This window comes from Artemia sp. Qi Xiang Cuo, chromosome 2 (genome assembly GCF_049724085.1).
Source record: "Artemia sp. Qi Xiang Cuo chromosome 2, ASM4972408v1, whole genome shotgun sequence".
In the NCBI taxonomy this organism is placed as follows: Eukaryota; Metazoa; Arthropoda; class Branchiopoda; order Anostraca; family Artemiidae; genus Artemia; species Artemia sp. Qi Xiang Cuo.
The window spans coordinates 13,022,492-13,047,991 of NC_142795.1; the positions used below are offsets into that span (position 1 = coordinate 13,022,492).

Below are 25,500 nucleotides of genomic sequence, written 5' to 3' on the forward strand. Positions count from 1 at the left end.
GGAGGGTTGGGGGCCAACCATCCTGTGCTTTTGCCCACCCTTCCTGTTTACCTTCCCTAGATCTCTCCAGATACCCATTTAAAGCTGATACCCATTAATCCTAGATACCCCTTCTGGCTAAGCTTACAGAGTCACGCCACTAATCCTCGCTCGATGCGACCATTAAAAGGAAGGAAAACTCTAAATTTTACCTAAAGAGTAACATTATTGAAACTTTTTTAATGACTCTTAATACATGCCATTAATAAATACTCTCTTATGGCTTTTTAAAATCACTTTCTTAAAGGGTCACTGAAGCCATTCTAGGTCTTCGCGTAGTCAGGTGCTGTTCGGTGCTGCATTTATGTATGCATCGTCGAAGCTTTTGGGAAACAAAAAATAACGAATTTACGAAGTGTTTGGCAGAAAAAAACATCGCTTCAATTCGAAATCAGTCATTTTGTTAAGTTTGGGCAGTTTCTAAACCATTTTCTTTTGAAAAATTGAAATGCCCTTAATCAGAATATTCATAAGGTCCCGAGTTTGACAATGTACAATAGTGACAACTTTCTACTGAAAAGGAATTCTGAATCCTATATAAATTAGTACTAATCATTACTAATCAAATGTACATTTCCATGAAAAAGATAGATGCAGGAAGGGAGAACTTGAAAATTTGTGTTCAGTTACACATGACACCCATACAAAAGAAAATACGGATCTGATTAACCTGTAATAAAAGGAACTTTGAAAGAAAGACTATGGAAGGTGCCCCCCCCCCCAACAAAAAAATAATTTAAATAAATTCCAGACTTCTGCCTTTTTTCCAGTCTAATCGTGGTGCTACTTCATTATAACATCAACATGGTTTGGAATGGCAAATTAGCGACGACAGGAATATTGGCCTTGTGAGACAAGCTCGAAAACTAGGCATAGAATAAGATAAAATAACAAATAACAGTACAAGGATAAACACAACGGCAAAGATACCATAGCACCACAGTAATATGAAAGTAGCAGCTAGCCTAGGACTCATAAAAAAAAATAAGACTCAAGCCTAAGACTCCATTTGACTTAAAAGTAAAAATGTCATTTAGAAGATATAATCAAGTGCATGAAAGCCTCATATTATATAAAAATTGAGTAACAGGCTCCATGTTTTCAAGGACTCGCGGTTTTTTTTGTGGGGGGGGGGGTATTCAAAACACCGGGATTGTAAGGACTGGAACTATGCGTTTAGAATGCACTTTTTCTGAAGCATTGACATAGAGTATTATGTTAATTTCACAAAGTCAGAACTTACCATAACTTAAGCCTAAAACTCTCTAACTCAAACGTAAAGATGTCTTTAAAGGATATAAACAAGTACATGGAAGCCACATATTTGAAAATGGAATAACAGGCTACGTGTTTTCAAAGAATAACGGTATAATTTTATTGCATTTGTTGGGTAGTAAGGAATACTAATAAGGGCTACAGGTAGCATGAGCATTGTAAGGGATGGAACTGTGCGTTGACAGTGTTATGTACTCATAACGCTCAAATGTACATGTAAACTAAACTATGTAAAAATGAATACAGTTCGGATAATCAGCCGGAAACTGCACGAAATAAACTTCCTTTGGAAGTATGTTTAAAAACTTAGACCATTCTGATTCAAATGGCGACCTTCAAATTGCAACAGGACGCCATATCATCCTGTAATGGGTTCCAGGGGCAAAAAAAAAAAAACACATGATGTGTCATTTAGTCGTCTGATCACTTTTGGCTCTTTGGAAGGGCATCAGAGATCCTAATTCCCGTTCGATTGAGGCCCCTCAAGATATTTTACTACCGATCACTTCCAGAAAATGAAAAGAAAAAGTCAGCTAACCGAGTTCCCCGAGCTATAACCGTTGCAAAAAGAGCTGCAGCTCTTTTTGAACACCACCCTGCAGCTAAGATACTAAAGAGCTGTATCTCTTTTTGAACACCACCCTGCAGCTAAGATACTATAGGCTTAATGCAAAATGATCTTTGAAATGATGGTGTCGCAGGAGTTAAATTATCCCCTCCTCTCATCCCAATGCTATATGAATCCCAACCAAAGCTATATAAATTCATTGTTTATTTGGTGCTTGTGCTTGTCTGGCTTCTTTTTCTTCCAAAAATGTTTTAATAAAACCTGCCTTTTACCTAGGACTTATTACTTAGCGACGAACAAAATGGATTTTTTTAAATATAGGGTAGAAGATAATTTTTTTTTAGTTTTTTCAGTGAAAATACATAAAAAAAATGATTTTTTTAATTCTTCTGAAGTTTTTCTGAAATTATGCAAATTTTCAGTTACTAATGGTAAATGTTCTTCACTCACAGTTTTAAGTGCTTGTCGACAACTTCATTTACTCTTTTGATTTCAGATTTTGGAACAGTGAAGTTAGAAGCAGACTTAAATCGAGTAACTCCAGTTGAAGCGGATGCACTTGAAGCTGCTGAAAGGAAAATCGAGGGAGAAAACCCTCTGCTAGAAGTTGGTGGTATAGGAGCAGCAGCAAAGGTAGTTCGACACATTTGATTCTTACAAGTGCATCGGGCAATATAGGGGATTCAGTTCGAAGAATAGTAGTTTTCACTTCAAAAGCTGCAATAAAGGTGACACAGTTCAAATAATGGTAGCTTTCATTGGTGTTGCCTGTATGATTCATAAAAAAACTGTGATTCAGTTCGATAAAGCGGATTCAGTTCGAAGAATAGTAGTTTTCACTTCGAAAGCTGCAATAAAGGTGACACAGTTCAAATAATGGTAGCTTTCACTGGTGTTGCCTGTAGGATTCATAAAAAAACTGTGTCCAGAAACCAAAATTCTACAAGAGGGGATACAAAATAATTACTTTAGGTCACAAATAAAAAAAAAATAACCGAAAAGAATATTCTTGGTTTTAATAAAACATAGCCCCATTTTAAAAATCACTGTTAATGCGGACAAGAATATTCCCTATAGCTTTGAAAAATATGTCATTTTTTCTTTAAACTGCTAAGCTCTGTCGATTTTACTTATCTGACTATCCTTTTTGCTTATTATAAAATCATAATGTTATCACATAAGAAGGTAAATGTGGACAAAATAGGAGGAGGACTTGAAACTCTTAGTTCTTTTTTTTGAGGGAGGGGTGTTATTTTTTTCGGCAGAAGACTTAACTACCATACCGCAAATGAGAAAGCAAATTCAAGGAATTCGCTTATCATTTTTGTTCGCACGTACCAGGGTTTTTTCAAACGTTCAATCTAATAGTATTTTCATGTTGAGTAGTTTCCAAGACAATAACCTTTTAATAAAAATGCGGAAAGATTCTAAAACGGTGTAATGTTTTGTTATAATAGTTACATAGTATTAACAATCCGAATTCCAAATACGGCACTATTGTAATAAGTAGTTATCGAGATTTTGGATTTTGGTTAAAAAAAATTCCATGTATAGGTTGTTAGGAGGCAATTATTAAATCTTTAAATTTATTTGAAGTAGAACTTTGACTGATCCTAAAATGCCGTTCCGGTTCCTCCGAATTTTGAATCTGGTAAAAGCATGGGCAAAATTTTTACCCTCTTTTTAAGAATTTATGTGTTTGTTGAATTTTGAATTTGGTAAAAGTATGGGCGAAATTTTTTACCCTCTTTTTAAGGATTTATGTGTTTGTTGAATTTTGAATTTGGTAAAGGCAAGGGCGAAAATGTTTTGCCCTCTTTTTAATAATTTATGTATTTGTCTGTTGTAAGAAATAGAAAAAAGATCTGTAGTTTCTATTCACATTTTATTGTTTTTTTTTGTTTTGTTTTTTATTTGGAAATACCTTATTCTACAGTAGAAAAATTTTAAAGGCATTATTTTTTTTTCAGACAATGGCTAGCTTCAATCAACGTGATCAAGCTGGATTATTCAACCCTGGCCCTATTGTTGCAAATCCCCAGTCAAAACCAACATCCTACTTCCAAGAAGTTATTGTACAACCTCCTCCAATGACCGTCTATGTGCCCATTGTAGGAGTTTCGCGTCCTGGTCAAACCGGCCAAAGTCATCCTTTTGGTTTGTTTGGACAAACTGGTCAGGTAAATCCACAAGCCCCAATTCTAAGCCAGCCGAATGTAAACCAACTGGCAGGATATCCTCAACAGAGTAGCCAGTGGAACCAGATCAATCCTACCCATGTTACACCACAGTCTGAAAATCAGCGTCTGCTGAGTCAGCCAATCGAAGGCTATGAAACGCAAGGAGGAACGGTTGGAGGGCAAAATATTTTCATGTCACAGCGAAACTCAGAAAAAGTAACAACGACTCAAGAGCAAGCAGAAAGGACTCGGGTCAATTTGACATCAGGACGTGGGGACTAATTTTAATATTTTGTTTTGCGATTCTTTACTGTAAAATATTTTTATAAATAAACTTAATAAATCGAATCTTTTAATGGATCAAAATTCGGCCATTTATGGCATGACTAGTAAATGGAACACAGAAAAATCAAAGTAACCTACTATAGTTGCTAAGAAAATTAAAAAAAAACCTCATCTAAGAAATAAAATTTGCAACTTTAGTAGGTAGCGATTAGCGATTTGAAAGTTAAGAAATTACCTGTATCAAAAATCTCCCTTTAGCTCACCGCTGTAATTATTGATAAAATATAAATTTGCTCTTTATTGAGAATATGAGTTGTTAAACATACCTGCTTCTAGCCAGTAGGACTGTAAAATTTTGTTACGCTCTTATTTTACTACGATGGAATTTGATTCGGCCTTAAAGCTTAAAAGGAAAAGACAAGTTTTATTTATTGGAATCTGTATCCCTTCTCCTTAACTAAATATTCTGGATCAGATGTGTGTTTTATTTAGAGATTGACAGAGATTTCGAACAAGCGCAAACAAAGCTGCATCCAGGAACTTTCATAGGGAGGTGGATTATTTTTTCTCTTTGTTTTCAACATTTTTTTTTAACGCATTAAAAACGTGTTTACACGTATTTTTGTTACCTTTTTTACGTGTCGCAGAGAAATTTCGAGGGGGAGGTGAAACCCAGTAGCCTTCACTTACAGTTCGTTACCACGAACTGTTTGATTAACAAAAACAATATTTAAAAATAAAATCAATTTTTTACGGCAAACTGCATTTCGTAAACATGGTAATGAATAGCTAAAAACAAAGACAGATCAAAGAGCAACTTTAATATCACTTATCAGGATATGGAATGCGCTGATTTTCGACGGACAAGGAGCTTGTTCTATCAAATTTTAAGTTTCAGAGATTGAAACAAAAATGAAAAATTTCATGAACAATGGAATTTTTGATAAAAACAAAACAAGTTAAAACCTGAAGCTTAATTACTTGATCAAACAGTTCGTGGTAACGAACTGTAAGTAAGGACCGACCTAGCTCAATAGTAACCGATACTCCAAAAAAACGGAATTTTGATACCAACAAATACATCAAAAGAATTCGCATATTATGCTGATTTCAAATATTTAAATCTAATTAAGTTTAGTGTTACCTCTCAAAGTCCATGAGCCTGAGAAAATTTGCCTGGTTTTTGAAAAGGGGGGGGGGACACCCAAAAGTCAAAATATCTTAAAGAAAACCTTTAAAATTGTGGAATTTGACATTTTTTGGCAGAAGAAAAATCACGGATACGTGTTTATTTGTTTTCTTTTTTTCCAGGGGTTGTTTTATCAACCCAGTAGTCCTAAAATATCAGCAGAGGGCTCATTCGACAAGAAATTAAAAAAAAAAGAAATTTTAGTGTCCTTTTCAAGTGACCAAATGATTGGAGGGCAACTAGGCCCCATCCCACACCCCTTTTTTTGCTAAATCGTTCGATTAAAATTTTGAGAGCCAATTCGTTCAACATAGTTGAAAAACCCAACAATTATACCCTTTGAGATACAATAGCCCATCACAACCCCTGGGGAAAGGTCTTTAAGCTATAAATTTTGCCCATACAGTCGAAAAGCATACATTATTCCCCCCCCCCTCCCTCAGGAGTGAACGTGTCGTTTTGGTATTTAAGACGCATGCAACATTACAAAAGAAAAATGGCCAAGTGTAAAATACCAAGCGTAAATTAGTCTATTTACAAAAGGCGTTTTAAGTAGTTGCATAATACCTAGACGACAAATGAACAACTTAGACTATCAAGCGTGACAAAACCAATACGAGCAGCTAAGGTAAAGGGCATTTAAAAAATATTTCTAAAGTAATTATAAACGAAATGAAGAACAAAGATATACAGTCATAATACTTGCGTCAGCGACAACTACAATAAATCAAAAACAAATATGAAGAACAAAGAAGTATCCACCTCAAAGATAACCGGTGATAAGAATTAAAACGAGTCAAAAATCAAAGTGAAGAACAAAGAAATATGCGACTGCAATATATGCGACAATAAGGAGAAGAACGAATTAGAAATGAAAATCAAGAATACAAGAAATATGCGGCTAAAAGATATCGCTACAGCGAGAACAAAGAAATATGCGGTTAGAAGATAAGCGGCAGCGAGAATTACAAATGATAGCGAGAAAGCGAGTATTAGAACATGCCAAAAATGGTGTGAAGAACAAAGAATTGTGCTGTTAGAAGACAAGCGGCAGCAAAAAACAACAAATTTTAAATGAAAGCGGAGAAGAAAGAAATTTTACGTTAAAAAAACAACTTATCACAATCTTCGAAGCCAACAAAATGTGGCGCAAAACCCATTACAAACCAACAGAGATGTCATGAACTACACAACTGTTGCAATAATTATGTATTTATGTATTTATTTATTTTCCTCGAAAACGGCTCGATAATTTTTCGGGAAAATTGGCATACTTGGATTTTATGGCCTAAAAAACGATTTATATAGGTCAGAAGTTTGCTAAAAATTCGCTAAGAGCCATAATTTTGGGAAAAAAGACAAGTGAGTGACATCATAATTACGGACACATTCGAAAAACGCATGTTCGTCATATTTGCCTCAGTAGTGGTATCGTTTTTAGTGTCTATGATGCAGGCAAAAATTACACAAGAGACATACTATTGACAAGAAAATCATACGATTAACGGCATATTTGTAAGTAAATTTCAAGAGAATAAATTATATGATCCCCCCCAGGAGTGAGCGTATCGTATTTGATATCTATTACGCATGAATAATAATGAAAGTAACATAGCTAAGTATAAAATACCAAGTGCAACTAGTCTATTTACAAAAAGCGTTTTAAGCAGTTTCATTATGCCCTGAAGATATATGAACAACTTTGGCTATCGAATGCGACAAAACCAATCCGAGCAGCTAAGGTAAAGGGTATTAAAAATGGTCTAAATTAATGATAAACGAAAATGAAGAACAAAGATATACAGTCAGAATGCTTGCGTCAGTGACATTTACAACGACTCAAAAACAAAACTGACGAACAAAGAAATAATCGGCTAAAAAATATGTCACAGCGAGAAGAAAGAAATATGCGGTTAGAAGATGAGCGGCAGCGAGAATTACAAGCGATAGTAAGAAAGCGAGTATCAAAATTATCTTGCATGACATCTAGTCGTTTTACATTGATTCTCTTAGAACTTTCATGGATTTAAGGCCTTTTGAGCTGAAAATTTTGTGATTTGAAGCTGTGGCGGTTCTAGGCCTGGGCAGGGGGGCAAGTACCCTCATCCCCCCCAGTTTGTTTGACATCTGACATTAAATTCCTTTTATCTTAAATTGTTACACTCCTGTGGTATATCTTGCCCCCCTAGATTATGACGTCTAAAACCGCTACCGATTTGAGTTTCCCTTGGTCCAGGGCACATACCTTGCAATTTTTCAGCCCATTGAACAAAATATCATCATTCGTATGCTTATGCCATTTTAGCAAAAAATTTTATGAATTGAAGTTAAATTCGTCGAGGATACATACTCTAAGTTTCGAGCTGATCGGATATCAAAGAAGTGTTTCGTGCACTTCTGCAATTTTGGCAAATATTTCTCGTTGTTTGAGGTCACCTTGGCCACACTTACATGCCTTGTAAGTTTCAAGCCGATAAGAAGTTCTTGTGTCAGTTATAAAATATCCTCAGAACCTCTTTTGGTGGTAGTAAAGAAGCCCAAGGTGTGTGTCACGATCGGCAAAAATATTCCAGTGCCCCCATTTGGTCTCTGTTGATCGTCTTATACCTAGTGTGATAGCTACTTTTTACCTAAGGTGGCCAAAAATACCCAAAATCAGTAGCTACTTTTTGTATGGGTGAATCGAAAATATTCCAATTCTGGCAAGTTCCTTTGACCTGAGGTGATCCGAAAGGATCCGAGTGTGGTGCCTTCTTTTCGTCTGGGCTGCTAGATTCCTGTCCTGTAGATATCAAGCCAGTCGAACAGCAAACAATTGTTCAAGTGCTTGCGCACTTTTCGCAAAGTTACTACCTAAGACCAAGCTCCGAAGTCCCAAGTGTTGGAGCCCTTGAGTGACAGAAGACTTTATGTATATTTAATTAGTTTTTATTGCCACCTAAGCTCAGACACTCATGGATTATGTGTTCACAGATCGAGAATCCTTGTATTATTTCTCTTCAGACAAGAGTTTTGTCTTCAGGCACCGGGTTTGAATTGTGTTTTGAGCAGCTTTGACGAAAATCGTTCTCCATGTCCAACCCAGCGAAACTTTAAAGCGTTTTCATCTTGCAAGTTCCAAGCGCGTTGAACACGGGTTCGTCAAAATTGTAACATGCCGGAATAGCATGGTTGACCACGGGTTCTGAGAAGACATTCACCCGCGTTGAACACTGCCCTCAAAACGATAATCTGCAAAACCCGTGTTGAACTCAGTGTTGGATGTAGGTGGTCCCAAAACGAGACTAAGATCCAACATATCCACCTTTTCCTCTCAAGTTTATCAGTGAAATACTGGTAATTTCATTATTCACACCCGTGCTCCTCTAGCGGTTTAGGTAAAGTCATTTCTTGAGGGACTTTCATTGAACTTCTTACTTATCTCAGGGAAATCACAACATCCAATTTTTTTCCGATGCCATCTTGGTTGTCCGGAATACCGGGATACATGGAGTGATGAAGGCATTTGCGGTCATTGACCCAGCTTTCGCATCGAATGAGCGCCACGGTCATTGATTATTTCTACAACCATTCCTTCTACGCAAAGAAGATGGAAAAAATTAAACGAAATAAAATAAAACACACGAGACTGATCTTTGCTAAGTTAGCGCTACTGCATTGACTGGTATAAAGTCCATAAAAAGAATAAAAAAATCATAGACTTCTATCGGTTATCGTAAAACATAGGTGCAGTAAAACAAATGGTTGTACAGCATTGAATAGTTGCGCATAAGCAATTAGAAGTGGAGGGAATGTCAGTGGATATCATTGTCAAGAAAAGAGGTGCCTGAAGCCTCAGAAAGTGCATTCTTAAGCTTGTTTTTTGTTTCTTAATAGGTCTTTCAGATCAATATATGGAGGAGGACTTACTCCTTAGCTTTCCTTTACTTTTAAAAATGTGTGTGGACTAGGCGTGCAGCATGGATACTAAATGGGGACAGCCTTCCCCCTTCATTTAAAATTGGAAGTACTTTGAGCGTGAAATTATAGAGTAAAGTCATATTTCTTAACTTTACAGATATGGAAAGAGTAGGGGAGATATCCAACAGGATCACTCTTTTCCAGGGAGCTCTCACCTTCCTCGTAAAACTTAAAACGATAGCCTGAAAAATCATGTTGAGCGTTCCAAGCCCTCCCCACTAATTGATCTGTTTCAGGAGTAATTTCAATTTTCAAAGCTCTAATCTTCAATAATGAAACTTTAACGCAGATAATTATAAGCTCAGTTGAGAAGGAGGGGGCGGGTAGACATTTTCAGATTTTAGATAATTGTGGATTTATTTTTCAAACAGGGAGGAAAAAGAATAATACAGAAAGTAATTAGCACAACCAGAACTGAAAACAAACGTAATTTATCCTATGGATAAGGAAGCTATGGCCCCCTTATAGCCGGACTCTTTACGCCATTATATATATATATATATATATATATATATATATATATATATATATATATATATATATATATATATATATATATTATATATATATATATATATATATATATATATATATATATATATATATATATATATATATATATATATATATATATATATATATATATATATATATATATATATATATATATATATATATATATATATATATATATATATATATATATATATATATATATCAGTGCCGTATCCAGGATTTTTCTTTTCGGGGGGTGTTTTACACAAGGATTTTTTGGGGGGGGCTACACAAAAAACCTTAAAAAACATAAGAAAATTGTTTATATCCATTATTGTTCAGTTTTAACGAATCAGACAAACATTTTTTTGGCGGGGGGGGGGGGGGGGTTCAAACCCCCTTGTCTTCTAACCACAGACAATTTTTTGTCTTTTCATACTGCAGTCTCTTCAAAGATATCAAGGAGGCACACTTGTGCCTCTTTAAAGAGGCGACCCACCACTATGTTACGCGATTTCCGGTCCTAGCGGTCGCAGAGAGACGGTGGGGATTGCAGTTCGTAGCCTTAGCTCCAAGTAAGAAACATACAAAATTCCCCCCCCCTCCGACGTTATCTTCATGGGGGAGTGGGCCGGAAGTTTTGACCCTCCCACCACAGCCCCTCTTTAAAGTTGCCCGGTCGGGCTGAAATCTAGAGGTTAAGCTTTCCTAGGCCCTGGGAGCTTATCTTCAAAATTTCAGCTCAATCCCATCAATCCTTTCCTGTTTTCCAAACACCGAATATAGCCACTTAATGTTCATCAAGTTATTTTTTTATTAGCCACGCCTACGGGCCACAGTTGGCGATGGATCCGGGTGAATAAAGACTCATTCGAACCGGAATTCAACCTGTTAGGGCCTTTTGATATTTTCAGACCAAAATATTATCCCCCGAATTTACATTTACCAAAAACCTCGTTTTCCTATAAGAGCCCATGTTAATTTTTGAAATTCCTAAGAGCATAGTATTTCATTATTAAATTAGATCACAATAGTCCTCTTAACCTGACAAGACCGACTGCAAGCTTCCAAAAATTCCACCTCTTTCCCAGAATTTTTTTTTGTCGGAAAACGAAAATCTTACTTTGTATTTGCTTGCGTCGAAAACAGATTACAGAGACTAAAAATAATTTAACAATAGTCTCCTATAGTACAGTGGTCACTATTCCTGTCTATCATGCGAAAGACCCGGGTTCGATTCCCCGGCATAGTAAATTTTTATATATTGAATTTAAAGTAGTATCTCTTAAATTTAAAGTTTAAAAAAGAAACTCAGTTTCTTTTTAAATCCAATCTATTAAATCCGTCGGCTCAACAGGCGTCTCCAGAAGAATATCACAGTCGGCCTTCAGCTTACAGGTAAGTCTCCACTGCTTTGATAACATGCCGTATACCCGCATGCTCGAAGAAAAGTTGAAAAAAGAAATTCTTACTGTGCATTTGATTTGAGTTTTCGGGAATTAAAAGCCTTAACACAAGAATCTTCAAACGCGGGGTGTTTTGGGGGCGGCAGCCGCCCAACTTTAACTCCTGACACGATCAGCTAACAGTTAGTCAAGCAATAATAAGGAATAAACTGGACAAAAATGTGCAGAAATTATTTGAAAAAAAAACTACGTTTTCGAAAGAGTTAAAGAGGCTGAGTTACAAGTTCAAACCCTACAACGTACAGGGATTAGGAGGTACATTTGGGGGGATGCCACCCCCCCCCCCCTAACCCCCCGCTTTTGCAGCCTCTTTTGTTAATATTTTTATTTTGGGGGTCTGCCGCCCCCCTCAACACCCGCTTTTTCCCTTGCAAAGAAATGCTTTGCAACACGAACGAAGTCTGCTTGAATTTTTTGCCGTAAGAACATCCTACTGCATCTCTTTGATTAGAAACAGTACTGAACCTGTTTGCTGGATTTTTTACAGGAGATTTTTCCCTAACCGATAACAAGCTGTGATGAACTTAACAATTTTGAACAGAAAAAAAACAGGGAACAGAAGAAGGGCTCAGCATAAACAGGCAGTTTAGGTTCAGGTAGGTTCAGGTTCATTTATTTTTCCATCATACATAATCACACTGAATACATAACTATACCTGGCACAGAGACAAGTTTGTAGTTATAACTGTAACAGACTGAGTTGTCAGTGCCAAATTCTCTGAAGATTAAAAAAAAAAATGAAACAGTTTCATTCGTGTTGGTACGACCAACTGATTGCAGGCTACAGGACTTGCAAAAGCGGGGGGTTTGGGGAGAGGCAGCCCCCTCCCCCCCCAACTGTACCTCCTAATCCCTGTACGTTTTAAGTTTCGAACTTGTGACTCAGTCTCTTTAACTCTTTAGAATACGTAATTTTTTCAAATAATTTGATTATTAAAGCGTGTGCAATTTCTAACAACGATTTCTAATAAGCTTCAAACTTTTGGTTTTCTTTTTTAAGGTTTTAGAAATATTTTAATTCCTTGTCAAAATATATACAAATGTTTTTGTAAGTACCAGCTTTTTGCTCTTTAAGCAGTTTAATGTCTTTTCATACTGTATCTTTTCAAAGATATTTGATTTTTAAGCAAGTCAAATTTCTACAATGATTTCTGCTAAGCTTTAAACTTTCGGTTTTCTTTTTTAAGGTTTTCAAATTGTTGTAATCCCTTGTCAAAATGTATACAAATATTTTTGCAAGTACTTGGTTTTTGCTCTTTAAGCAATTTAATGTAATTCTCCACACCTGAAAATCTTCTATTTTTCCCCATAAGTTTGACAAGTGTGACAACGTCATTGCAATACTAATGTATATAAAAATGATGTCACTAACATAAATGGTTTTTTTCCAGAATTAACTCTCTTAACGAATTTTCTCGAAATTCTGACCTATCTAAATCGTTTTTTAAGCCAGAATATATCAGGATGTCAATTTTTCTGAAAATAAAGATTTCTACTAAGCTTCAAACTTTTGGTTTTCTTTTTTAAGGTTTTGGAATTGTTGTAATCCCTTGCCAAAATATATACAAATATTTGTGCAACTACCAGTTTTTGCTCTTTACGCCATTTAATGTCTTTTCACACTGTATCTATTCAAAGATATTTGATTATTAAGCAAGTCCAATTTCTAACAGCGATTTCTACTCAGCTTCAAACTTTTGGTTTTATTTTTTAAGGTTTTTGAATTGTTGTAATCCCTTGTTAAAATATATGCAAATATTTTCGCAATTACCAGTATTTTGTTCTTTATTTCATACTAAAGTGTATTCAAAGATATTTGATTATTACAGGGTTTTTTTCCAAAATTAAGGCTCTAAACGAATTTTCTCAAAGTTCTGACCTATTTTAGTTTTTTTTTTTTTTTGCGAGAATACCAATTTTCCCGAAAAAATATGGAGCTGTTTTCGAGAAATGAAATATAAAATTATTGCTCAAACTCACACACACATATATATATATATATATATATATATATATATATATATATATATATATATATATATATATATATATATATATATATATATATATATATATATATATATATATATATATATCAACTACCACAAATGTAGTCAGTTATTTTTTGGAGGCAGAAGGTGTGCAGGTCTCTTTGTACATATTTGATATTTTATGTTCGTTTTAAGTTTTAATGTAGGTTATTTCTTTCATTTGGAGATTTTTTTTTTTGCTAGTTCTTAAATGAAACTTCAATTGCGATGCAAAGGGACATATTGTAAACATAATTCAAATCTAGACCAGTACGATCATTACGATCAGATCTAGATCATCACGGCTCTTACTAACCCAAATCGGCTAACCATTTTCGCAAGGGTGGGTAAAAGGTACAACAACCCAAACCCCAATAGGGTAGAGTAGATTTACATAATTGATTTTGTAGTAACGTAAGCCTCATTTAGTAATGATTATATAGATATATAAGGCTTTACAAGAAAAATCTGGATTAGTACACAAAGTATTGTAAGAGTAGAATGTTAGTTAGAGTTGAATTTTGCTGTCTCCTTTATTTTGGAGTGGGATTTTCTCGACCCCAAAATGGTAGTTTCGACATGAAAAAGAATTCGGTAAGAAGTTTATTATTTTTTGTTAATCTAAAAAAACAATGGTAATAATGGTTTAGATTCCCTTTCTAAACTAGCTACAATAAAAACATTCTTACATCGTCCTTCTCAGGAACGAAGTTGATTAATTGATTTTCATACCCACCTTTTAGTTAATTAGTTTAATTACATCCCGCCACCCTCCCAGTGCCTAAAAACAGCTCTAGGCTATATCTGAAAGTTTACTAATTTTGTTTTCTTTTTTTTTAACTTATTTTTGGTCAACAATCGGCTCATAAGGCCAAAATGAAAAAAAAAATCAACAAAACAAACACAATCAGTAAATTTTGGAGGGGCTCAATTAAACTGAAAGTGAGTAAAAAATCAAATAATAAAGTTTTTCTATTAAGAATGAATTAAGAATTATATTTTTATTATCCTACAGGGGACAGAAGGGGAACAGGGGACAGGGTAGTTTAGAAGGGGAATCTTGCGCCACTATAATCAACTAAAAGTCAAAAATAAGGGACTAGAGTGTGCGAACAATGAGAATATCAATATATAGGAAAGGGGTAAGGATTTTTACGGTTTTTATTCCAATACAAAAACAATCTAGGGGAAAAAATCGCACGCCTTACCCCCAAACCTCAGCTGGCACCCCTGAGCGAACGTATTAATGGTTTTATAAATTCATAAATGTATTTAAGATTTAGTATGTTATTCTGCTAAGTTCTTGGAAAAAACCTCAGATAATCTACTTTTGGCATCATTTCAATTGAAAGCAACATGTTTTTTTGCTATGTTTATGGCCATAAAATAGAGGGGGTTGTGCATTGGCCCCAATGGAACTTCGAATATATTCACGTTGTTATAGTGAGGTAAATAAAAAGACAGCATATTCACCCCGGTTATCAGAGCACTGTATCTGTCTTATATCAAGAACGACAAAGGAGATCGAGCTGTTTGGGAGGACAGATAGGCTTCAAATATTATGTCTAGGTCTAGGACATAGGATAAGAGCGCTAAACATCTTTTCTTCGAAATATTTGTTTGTCCGAAAAAGAACTGGCAATTTTTTCTTAAGATCTTGAAACTTATATCCGTCAGCTAATGGGTCAAGGGAACCTTTTTACTTAAAAAAAAATCTTGAAAAAACTAATTTCACCTGAAAATGGGCCCAAAACTTTTTTTTTTCAGTTAGCTAGAACTTCTGATACTCTTGGTCACACTTACCTGACTTAAAATGTTTTTCATCTGTACAAGCCAAAATACTAAAATAGTTGGGACACGCAAAAACAGGACAAAAACAGGGTTCGAGAAACGGGTCGAATTTTTCTGTCATCTCTGATAGACTTGCAACTTACACGGCATGTTGACAGGAACAGGTAGGCCTAAACCTCAATGAAAACAAGAACATTTTGAAGATTGACTGTGTCGATTTTTGGTAGGGCCAACAATTGTTGTTTAGGCCCTACTTGATTCTTTTAGACTTATATGGCATGTAGACGAAGACAAGTGGGCCTCATTGAAAACAAAAGTTTTTGGTGGGGAGGAAATGTTTTGTTGATGCGTGACTCCCAAATAAGCCCAGATTTGCTTGTCTCTTATTGGCTAGCAGCTTTCTGGGAAAGTATACTAAGCCAAACGAACCTAACAAGAAAACATTTCTTTAAAAAAAGAGTACTATTGATTCATGAAGCTCTTAGAACAGGTCGAACAAGTTATTAACTAATTGTCGTAAAAAGTTTCAAGCCAAGTAGACTGGGTAGGCTAAAAACAAACCTGGTCGTGTTTATTTGGGACGCCCTATTTCATTTTTTTAGACAGAAAAACAGATTCATCAAACAGTTCGTGGTAACGAACAGTAAGTAAGGAGCGACCCGGCTCAATGGTAACCGAAACTCTAAAAAACGGAATTTTGATACCAATAGATACATCAAAAGAATCAGATTTTAATTCTGATTTCAAATATATAGGTTTCATCAAGTTTAATCTTACCTATCAAAAGTTACGCGCCTGAGAAAATTTGGCTATTTTCGAAAAAAGGGGAAAGACCCCCTAAAAGTAATAGAGCGCTAATGAAAATCACACCATCATATTCAGCGTATCAGAGAACCCAACTGTAGAGTTTCAAGCTCATATCTACAAAATGTAGAATTTCGCAATTTTTGCCAGAGGAAAGATCATAGATGCGTATTTATTTGTTTGTTTTTTTTTTCTTTTTCCCAGGGGTGATCGTATCGACCCAGTGGTCCTATAATATCGTGAGAAGGATCATTGGAAAGGAAATTAAAAGTTCTCGTGCCCTTTTTAAGTGACCAAAAAAATGGAGGGCAACTAGGCCCCCTCTCACGCTCATTTTTTCCCCAAAGTCACCCGATCAAAATTCTGAGATACCCATTTGGTTAAGCATGGTCGAAAATATTACAACTATGTCTTTTGGGATGACTTAATCCCTCGAAACCACCCGGGAGGGGGCTGAAAAGTGTGAACTTTACACACTGTGAACATATAGTATGGGTTATTGGGAAGTATACAGATATTTTCGGGGGGAATTTTGTCGGGTCGTGGGGGGTGGGGTGCCCTTCTGAAGTGACCAAAATAAATGCAGGGTAACTAGGCCCCCTCCCACGCTTATTTTTTTCCCAAAGTCACCCGATCAAAATTTTGAGATAACCATTTTGTTCAACATGGTCGGAAATATGATAAATATGTCTTTTAGGATGACTTAATCCCCCGAAGTCCCCTGGGGGAGGGCTAAAAGTTATGATCTTTACCCAATGTTAACATAAAATATTGGTTATTGGGAAGTATACAGAAGCAACATTAGAACTTAAAACGAACAGAAATTATAACGTATGTGAGGGGGTTGTCCCCCAAGTCAATAACTCGCTGTTTAAGCTACAGTTTTTTTTATTGCTTTCAAAAGAGCTATCTATTCTAATTAAACGGCCTTTTTAATTCAGAGGTTTTTTAATCAAATTTGTTTTTAAATTTTTACGTAAATAGCGGTTTATTGAATTAGTGGAGACCCCCATCATATACTTAATAAACTCTCCATAATAAAAAAAAAAACAATAAAAAAAACAATTTATACGGCCAAAAAGTAATCGAAAATTTTAAAAACAGAATTTTGATGTCAATAAATATATAAAAATAATTTGTTTATAATAATGATTATAAGTATATAAATTCTATTAAGTTTAGTATTACTAATCAAAGGCTACGAACCTGAGAAAATTTACCCGATAAAGAGGGGGGAAACATCCCCTACAAGTGAAAGAATTTTAATGAAAATCACACCATCAGATTCAGCGTATCAGAAAACCCTATTACATAGGTTTGAATCTCATATCTGCAAAAATCTGAAATTTTGTATTTTTTGCCAGAAGAAAAATATGTTTTTTTTTATTTAATTTTAGTTAAAGATACAGGATGAAGCTCAGTCTTGTAAAAGACGGAAGACCATACAGGTTTTATACAGGTTTTATATAGACCCTTCTTCGTCCACCTAAAATTCGGCAATACTAAAACAATTATGAAAAACATTTTGTACAAAGTTAGTGCTGATAGAAAATTTTGACTGACTATTCAAATTTTGTAAAAAAAAATTGAAATTACAGTCCGAAATTTAATTCTAAAGAGACAAACTGAATTATTTTCTTTTTAATATTCCCAATAATAACTAGCAATAAAACTATGTAAATTTAAACACACAGGAATTAATAATAAAAAAAACTTTCCAGAAAAGAATATTTCAAACTAAATTCAAGAGCTACACTAAAATATAGAAGAGCAAAAATGAATTCATATAATTATTCAAAGGAAAATTATCCTTGGGGAATTTTATGGGGGAAGGGATTGTACGGGAGGAATTTTCCACGAATTGCCAGCAAAAGGAAGTTTTCTAGGGGGAAGGTCCGAGTGGGGAATTCTGGTGGGAGGGGGATCAGTTCGACACCTTGGAAGGGTGTTCCCTAGTCTTCTTGCATTAGGAAGAATGTTTATGGAAAAACTGCATAATACTGGGGTCGAGGGGGTGACAGTTCTTCTCTTATTGTGGAAACAGTAGTTTTTAACAGAAAACGGTAGTTCTTAAATATTAATCTTCTGAGGCAAAAAGTTTAACTTGAGAATGGAGTGCGGTGGTTACACTTGCAGTTGCCAACTAACTATATTTGTTACATTTGAAAATGCTTTAAGGAAAGTAAAAGTGAAATCTTAGCGTAAAGATTGGGTTTGAGTTGCTGTTACTCAATGCAGTTGGTGATATCTGTTTGTTTAAAACTTTAGCAATACTCTTTACATTAATTTGTAAATACTTATTTTTCGCATTTAATAGCATAAAAGTTCCAGTTTTTTAAACGTAGAAATATTTATTTTTAACTTTCTTGATCATTTTAGAAGCCTGAGCATTTTCCTAAACCTTCATCTGAAACTATCATTAGCGAGAAGAAGACCTCCAAAAAGGATAAATGGGAAACACAAGTTCAGACTCAACTAGTGAAAGATCCCAAAGGTGAGTCTCTTTTATTTTTGTCCCCATACATTAATAAAAACAATCTGGTTTTTGAATGAATTAATTTTAATTTCTTTTTCAGTGCTTTTCATTTTTATGCATTTTGCATCTTACCCTATATTTGCATTTTGTTTTGTATTATCATTTCGGAGTAACGTTGCAGAAGCAGCTTAGCCTAGTAAATATTTAACTTTGGCGCATAGTAAGGCAAGAAAATTAAAACTAGAAGTCAAAAAATTTTTAGTATTAAAATACGATGGCAGATCCCATTAAAATACGACCACTAAAACTAATATCTTTTTAAAACAGTCCTAGCATCCTTACTTCAGGGAAAGCGTGTTTTTATTTATTTTTAGTTCATTCGAATGAATTCTCTTTTTTCACCTCACTTGAAGTACCAGTCCTGTTTGAACTTCCCGGACGTAAGGATGCTAGGACTGTTTTAAAAAGATTTTATGGTCCATATTTTCATTTATTTTGCTAAGGACGACCCTTGGATATAGGGTCGAAATATTCGTTTAGGCTTAAGGTTCCACTGTCTTAAGGAAACAATTCCCTGTTATTTCTACTTGTTATTTGTGTTTATCCTTAACAATAGTTTTCTCTGCGTGGGCTTTGCGTTTTCGTAAAGCCCTATTTTGCATTATCCTACAAAATTTAAGGTTTTATCAACAGTCTGTTTATTAACACTATATTTATAGATAGACATTGCACAAGATTAAAAGCAAATTTTGTTCGTGTCAATTTTCAATTTGGCTCTTTACTTTAGTCAGAAAAACTAGTTCTTTTGCTAATTCCCACTAAGATTCTGAATAAACTTATTTTAAACTTAACAGCAGGTTTCTCTTTTAAATTAGAAACTCCATTCTCTATATATCTCTCTCCTTTCCCTCTTTTTCTCCCACTCTCGTTCTCTCTCCCTCTTTCTTTCTTTATCTATCCATCTAACCCTTTCACTCGATCTCTTTCTCTTCCTCTGTCTCTATATTCCATTTGTTTTATTTCCTTTATTACAATGGTTGTACTAATAGCTGCAAATTAGTAAACAATGAACTACGGTCCATAGTAACCAAAAGTATCTAAATGTGTTTAAAAGAACTGTCTAGTGACAAAAACTTGCCATTTGTAGTTGATTCAGGAATGTAACTTTTATTTCAATTAATCTTAATATTTTTTGGATACAAATTTAAACGAATTTTGAAAAAGAGGCTGAAACCCGCCAAAAAACGGTGTCGTATCGAAACTGACATCAAAACTTTATCAAACCTAAAACATTGTGCGGAAAAGACTTTTTCCCAAATTATGCTTATCAAGTTTTAACTGATATCAAACAGCTCGTGGTTAGGACTGAGTTCTTAACCTGGTAAGGAATTGTATCAAAAGCATCCCCTTTTTATAGTGATTCTAAACAGACGAAACTCATTAATTTTAAATTACCCATAGAAAGTTATAAACATGAGAAAATTTGCGTAGTTTGAGAGAATGGGAGAAATATCAATTAAAAAAGTGTTTTCTTGACGAAAATTGTAGCATCATATTCACAAGTTCTCCATAGCGGATTTTTAGGCTAATATATGGAAGACATTAAATTCTGCATTTCCCACCCAAAAAATTGATAACAGGTGCGTATCCATTTTTTTTCTCCGGACGTGACCATACCGAAGTAGTGGTCGTAGGACATTGGGAAACGGTTCATTGAAATGGAAATTAAAAGTTCTAGTGCCCTTTTTAAGTAACAAGAGAGATCATGCCACAGAAAAGTGTTGATGTCTCATTTAGGGTTGTAAGTTAAAATTTTTGACCTAAAGAGGACAAAAATGCTATCAAGTTAAAATTTGTAGATTGGGGTTTGGAGGTATTGAACAGGTTACACATAGTCTAAAGTTGCAAACCTTACCAAAGCCAATTGCCATTTTGTCTTTTCCACCATTTTGATTTCTGCTATTTTGTTTTGCAAAACAGAAATTTTGACTTGATCCCGGCCAAAATGCTACCGAACAAAAAGTCTGGGACAGCAAATCTACTAAGAACAATCGAAAAGCCACATGAATATCCTTTAGGTTTTAGAGGTTTTCCTGCCGCAAGGTGCTGCACTCCTTCCCAAACATATTCACAACGAAGTTCTATTGCTTGCAGCGCATATTCAATATTGCTAACGGTTATACATTATTGCATTGTGGAAGGGTAGAAGGTCAGTGGGTCTTTGCGCGGGGGGGAGAGAGGGTGCCAAAATCTTCAGAAATGAATTTTTAGGGCCAAATTTCCCATTTCTTGTATGAAGTCCTTCCGACCAATGTAGAGAGGATTGAATCTCTAGTATCCTCTCATTTGGAATAAAGTTGCTTAATTACATACTTAATTTGGATTAAGCATGTAATATAGATGCTAAGGGGAGAATGGTCTCATTACTGCAGAAATATTTTTAGTACTAAGTAAAAACTACATTTACATGATACTATTAAGAGGCTGGGTAGACTCCTCAGGATAAATATGAAGTACATTTAAAATCAGGACATATTAGGCTAATTTTTATGTAAAGTTGTTAATATTGATAATATGGTCATTCATAGATTATTTTCTATTGTTGTTTGCTGTAATACCTCGGTGGCATTTTTTATAATAAATATCATATGATATGCTCACTTGAACCAAGGTGGAAGAAAAAGGGGGCTAAACCCCAGGAGCTCTATTTCAAACGAATTCCCTGAAATGGCTTCAATTGAGGGGAGGGGCAGATAGGGGTGGGGAATTAACCTTCAAGAATTTGAAAAAACACCTTTTTTGGCATTTTCATTGAAAATGGCTTTTATTAGTATTTTCATTGATAAATTTTAAAATTAACCCCCCCCCCCACTTCCTCTAGATTTTGAAAAGTTAATTTTGCCCTTTCCTACGAAGGGGGCGTTCCTCAACTTCCCGCTCTTTACAGTAATTTTTAACTAAAGCTTTTCCCTTTCCTACGAAGGGGGGCGTTCCTCAATTTCCCACTCTTTACAGTAATTTTTAACTAAATCTTTTAACTAATGCTGCCTTTTTCTCATAAATAACCCGCTGTTTACAACAGTTTTATCAATACAACAGGATTACTGTTAATACAACAGCTGTTGTTAATACAACAGCTCTACTGAAAGCATTCATGAGTGCAACTAATGTAGTTAATGAGTAATTACAGCTGTTTTGTTTATCGATTTTTTGTTTTAACATTTGAATAGGAAATTTTATTGGTCAAGGAAAATGCACACAAAAAGCTCTTCCATTCTCGACGCATTCTAAAAAAATAATTTCTCTCCATTCCAACTGCCCTTGTTTAAGCAGTCGTTTTCAAAACATAGGGAGCAAAAAGTTAAACTTTGGCGTGAAGAGTGGGGATTAAGGGGAGATGGGACAGCCCCTATCAAATATAAAAAACATTATATTCAGCTAAGCACTAACTATGAGGGAGGTTCAGGGGCACTAGCCTCCATCACATACCGAACAATTTCTGTTCGCTCTGGTCTTTACTTTTATTTGAAGAAACTTGTTTCTGTTTTTGATTTTTACAAATAAAGACACATCTAAACCATATTTATCTTGGAAAATCTTAAACACGCCGAAAAGGCCAAAGAATACACCTGAAGTAATTTATCGCGTTTTATTTTTTCCTTTTTATTGTCGAAAAAGTATGCTTTTTCATTAGCACAAATCATTCAAGAGATTGTGATTAGGCGGTAATCAGGGGGGGGGGGGATCGGGAAGCAATATGTAATTTTACCATACATATAGAGAGCTTGAACCATATAGATAGAGAGCTTGTCTAAAGCATGAATCCCTTGATTCCTAATTACACTTCTCTGATAAGTGTTGGACGAAATATTGACCTCGATTTTTTTTTCAGAATACCGAAGAGCTATTGCCATGCAATCCAAGACAAGTTCAGGGGATCATCAGGTAATCAAAAAAGGAAACTTCGACGAATCTTTTCAAGTAGTAAGCCACCCAAAGCAATCCATAGTGTTGAGATCAAAGAGGTCACCTGTTTTTCACACAGTGTTCACTCATGGTTCAATGCGTCCCGTAGCACAAAGAGATACGCAGCGATTCGGGTCAGGATTAAATTCATTTGAACTTATGCCAAGCTTTTTCAGCAGTTCTCAATCTCAAGCATCAGCAAGTGCAAGCCAAAGCTCACAATTTGGCACGATGCAAGGTTCTTTATTCCCAAGTGAGCCTTCATTTACAGCTTCATCACAATTTATACCTATACAAAGCCTACCTGTCCAGCCAGTATGGCTAAGACCGACGTCGTTTAGTCAACATAAGCCGCAGTCCCAGCAATCATTCAACTTTGAGAAGGGACAGGGAAGTTTGGAGCCCTTTTCCTTGTCTATGGCTGAAGCTCAAGCGTCAGCTCAAGCTTCTGCCCAGGCAGGAGCACAAGCGACTGCTCAGGCCTCTGCAATAGTAAATATCAGGCCCCCATCATCAGCAGAAAAATTGGCAATGAATCAAGGGTTTCTTATTTCACAGGACCAATTAGGCATGTCTCAGCCAGTGACTCTTCTCGGTAACCAGGGGTCATCTTCAAAATCTCAAGCTCCTGTACACCATTTCCCAGTGAATAGCACTAAGCCAATACATTCATTCACCACATTCTTCAGTCAATCAACAAAAGATAATAAACCTATTTGGGTGAGCAGCACCAGCAGTGAATCTGTAGGTGCTTCAGCAACAGGAAACCACAAACAAAGCAGTTTAGTTTCCCCAACAACTCAAATGGGAATGCCTTCCCCAGACATTAATGCGATGATCCAACAAGAAGGCTTTCTAAGTGTTATACAAAGTGGATCAAAGCCTACAGGTTCTCCCAATGCCGATAAAATAGAAGGTTTAGAAGCACAATCTATAATCCAGAACCAGAGTCTATTCCAGCCTCAAAACTTGGCCTTTTCCAGTTCCCTAAATAATAACAAAGGTGAAAGCAGTATAATCAATCTGGATAACAACGCAAAGCCAAGTAAAAGTAACATAAGAAAACCATTTGAACCATCTATACCTTCTGCTATGCCTCAAAGATCTCCACCCCCTTTGTTCGTTATGCAAAACCCCTTCGTTGAAGATGACTTCTTTCAAACTGTTCCAGCATCCAGTTCTTTCGGAAGTGATAGCAGTAATTCAGCATTATCAGATGGTACAGTTGTTTTTCAACCATCAGCAGTCAAGCAACAAGTTGTGTCACCGCAAAGCCAGCTTCATGTTGGTAGTAGTAGCAATCAAGTTCAGCATCAAAACTTAATTAATCAGATTAATCAAGCCAATACAAATAATGAGATGAGTAACAAAAAGCACGTAGAGCTTATGGCACAAATACACCAGCAAAATCTGTTGGCAAACGAAAATGCCATCAAGCAGCAAAATGCAATTAATTCAGCGGCAACAGCCAGCTTTTTGAATAATGCTAGTCCTCAACAAACAAACAAAAGTCACAATAACCTAAATATCAATAACCAAAATAATCACGGAGATCTTGCCGGATTTATTTTCCATAGTCAGTCCACGTTGACAAGCAATGACAAAAGACCAACTTTAATGGGGTCCAAAAATACAGTCGATACTTCTCAAACTGCAAAAGACAACACCAAGTCTCCAAGCAAAGGTTCAACCTTTAGCCATTTCGAAAATCTTTCTAATTCTCAGACAAATCCTCAATTTTTCTTGAATTCAAACCAGGATTTTGAAAGCATTAGTAATATAAACAGTCAAAATACTAATTTTGTCTCTCAGAATAATAATAATAATAAACACCACAACGAAAACCTCCAAAATCAAGCTAATGACATTAGCAGTTTGAATGCTATTAATCAACAAAATTCATTAGCTCAGAACAATGAAATTAGCAGCATTAATGAAATAAAAGTCCAAAACCAGATAAATCAAAACAACAACATCAATCAGGGAAATAATATCAGCAGCGGAGATAATATAGGTAATAATGATGGCACAAGACTGCAAAATACAATTACTCATAATAGTGGAACCAATAGCGCAAATGCTATAAATCAACACAATCAAGTTAATCAAAATAATAAAATTAATGATTTGAATTTTATAAACAGTAGTAATGGGATACAAAAGCAAAATTCAATTTCCCAAAAGAATAACATTCAGCAAAATAATAAAATACAACAAACCGACAGTATCAACAGTAACAATGAGATAAATCAGCAAAATTCCATCACCCAAAATAATTCCATTCAACAGGCTAACAATATAAACCAAGAGAACAGAATTACAAGCTCAAATAATATTAATCAGCATAATTCAATAAGCCAGAACAACGAAATTGGACAAAACAATAATATTCAGCAAGGAGCCAATATTAACGGTGCTAACTTTGTAGCTCCACCTCATAACAAAATTGTTCATTTTGCACAGAATCCTGGAGCTACTCACTTCGCAACAATAGAGTCAGGATAAACTTGTATCACTGCCAATTTGTGTTATTTATTTGATTTGTTATCTCATCTCTTAATAAACGTTCGTTTTCTTACACCTTGGTTTTTTTTTATTATCTATGACAGCAAGATAAGCAGTTATTTATTTTATATTTCAAAGTGTGCTATTTAAATCATAAGACAGAGGTACTGACAAAAGGTTTAAAATAGGTATTTTCCCTCCGTCCCTCCTATCACAATTTAGAAGATCAAAAGTTCACAATTTTACAAATACGGACAATAATATGACCCTTTCTCCAAAGACGACATTTTAAAATGTTTATCTTCCATCATAAGAATATTTTTTGGGTTTGTCTTTCCCATCTACTACTACTACTACTACTAACAACTCGCCGCAGCACCAAGTCGCCTGAGGCCAACAAAGCTACGCACGCTCCTCCTCCATCCCATTCTATCAAAGCCTCCCTTTTTACACCCTCCCAGGATGTAAATA

At 35.3% G+C, this 25,500-nt stretch overlaps 2 protein-coding genes across 3 annotated transcripts in view; both read left to right on the forward strand.

Annotated features, from left to right (window-relative positions):
- Nucleotides 1-4,410, forward strand: part of LOC148954917 (uncharacterized) — a 41,867-nt gene extending 37,457 nt beyond the window's left edge. For both annotated transcript variants that reach the window (XM_089107986.1, XM_089107987.1), the window contains 2 exons: nt 2,379-2,515; nt 3,853-4,410. In XM_089107986.1, coding sequence (XP_088964112.1) covers nt 2,379-2,515; nt 3,853-4,344 — 629 coding nt within the window. In that variant the 3' untranslated portion in view covers nt 4,345-4,410. The remainder of the gene's footprint in view (nt 1-2,378; nt 2,516-3,852) is intronic.
- Nucleotides 4,411-13,989: 9,579 nt separating this feature from the next.
- LOC148954918 (uncharacterized) lies at nt 13,990-25,087 on the forward strand. The gene is made up of 3 exons (XM_089107988.1): nt 13,990-14,081; nt 18,462-18,576; nt 22,451-25,087. The coding sequence occupies exons 1-3, from the start codon at nt 14,067-14,069 to the stop codon at nt 25,027-25,029; spliced, it is 2,709 nt and encodes a 902-aa protein (XP_088964114.1). The 5' UTR covers nt 13,990-14,066; the 3' UTR covers nt 25,030-25,087.
- The last annotated feature ends 413 nt before the right edge of the window (nt 25,088-25,500 follow it).

What these genes read in the sequence shown, in the direction of transcription:
- LOC148954918 (XM_089107988.1), top strand. An exon ending in ACTAGTGAAAGATCCCAAAG is followed by an intron (nt 18,577 to 22,450) that starts GTGAGTCTCTTT and finishes TTTTTTTTTCAG; the next exon opens with AATACCGAAGAGCTATTGCC.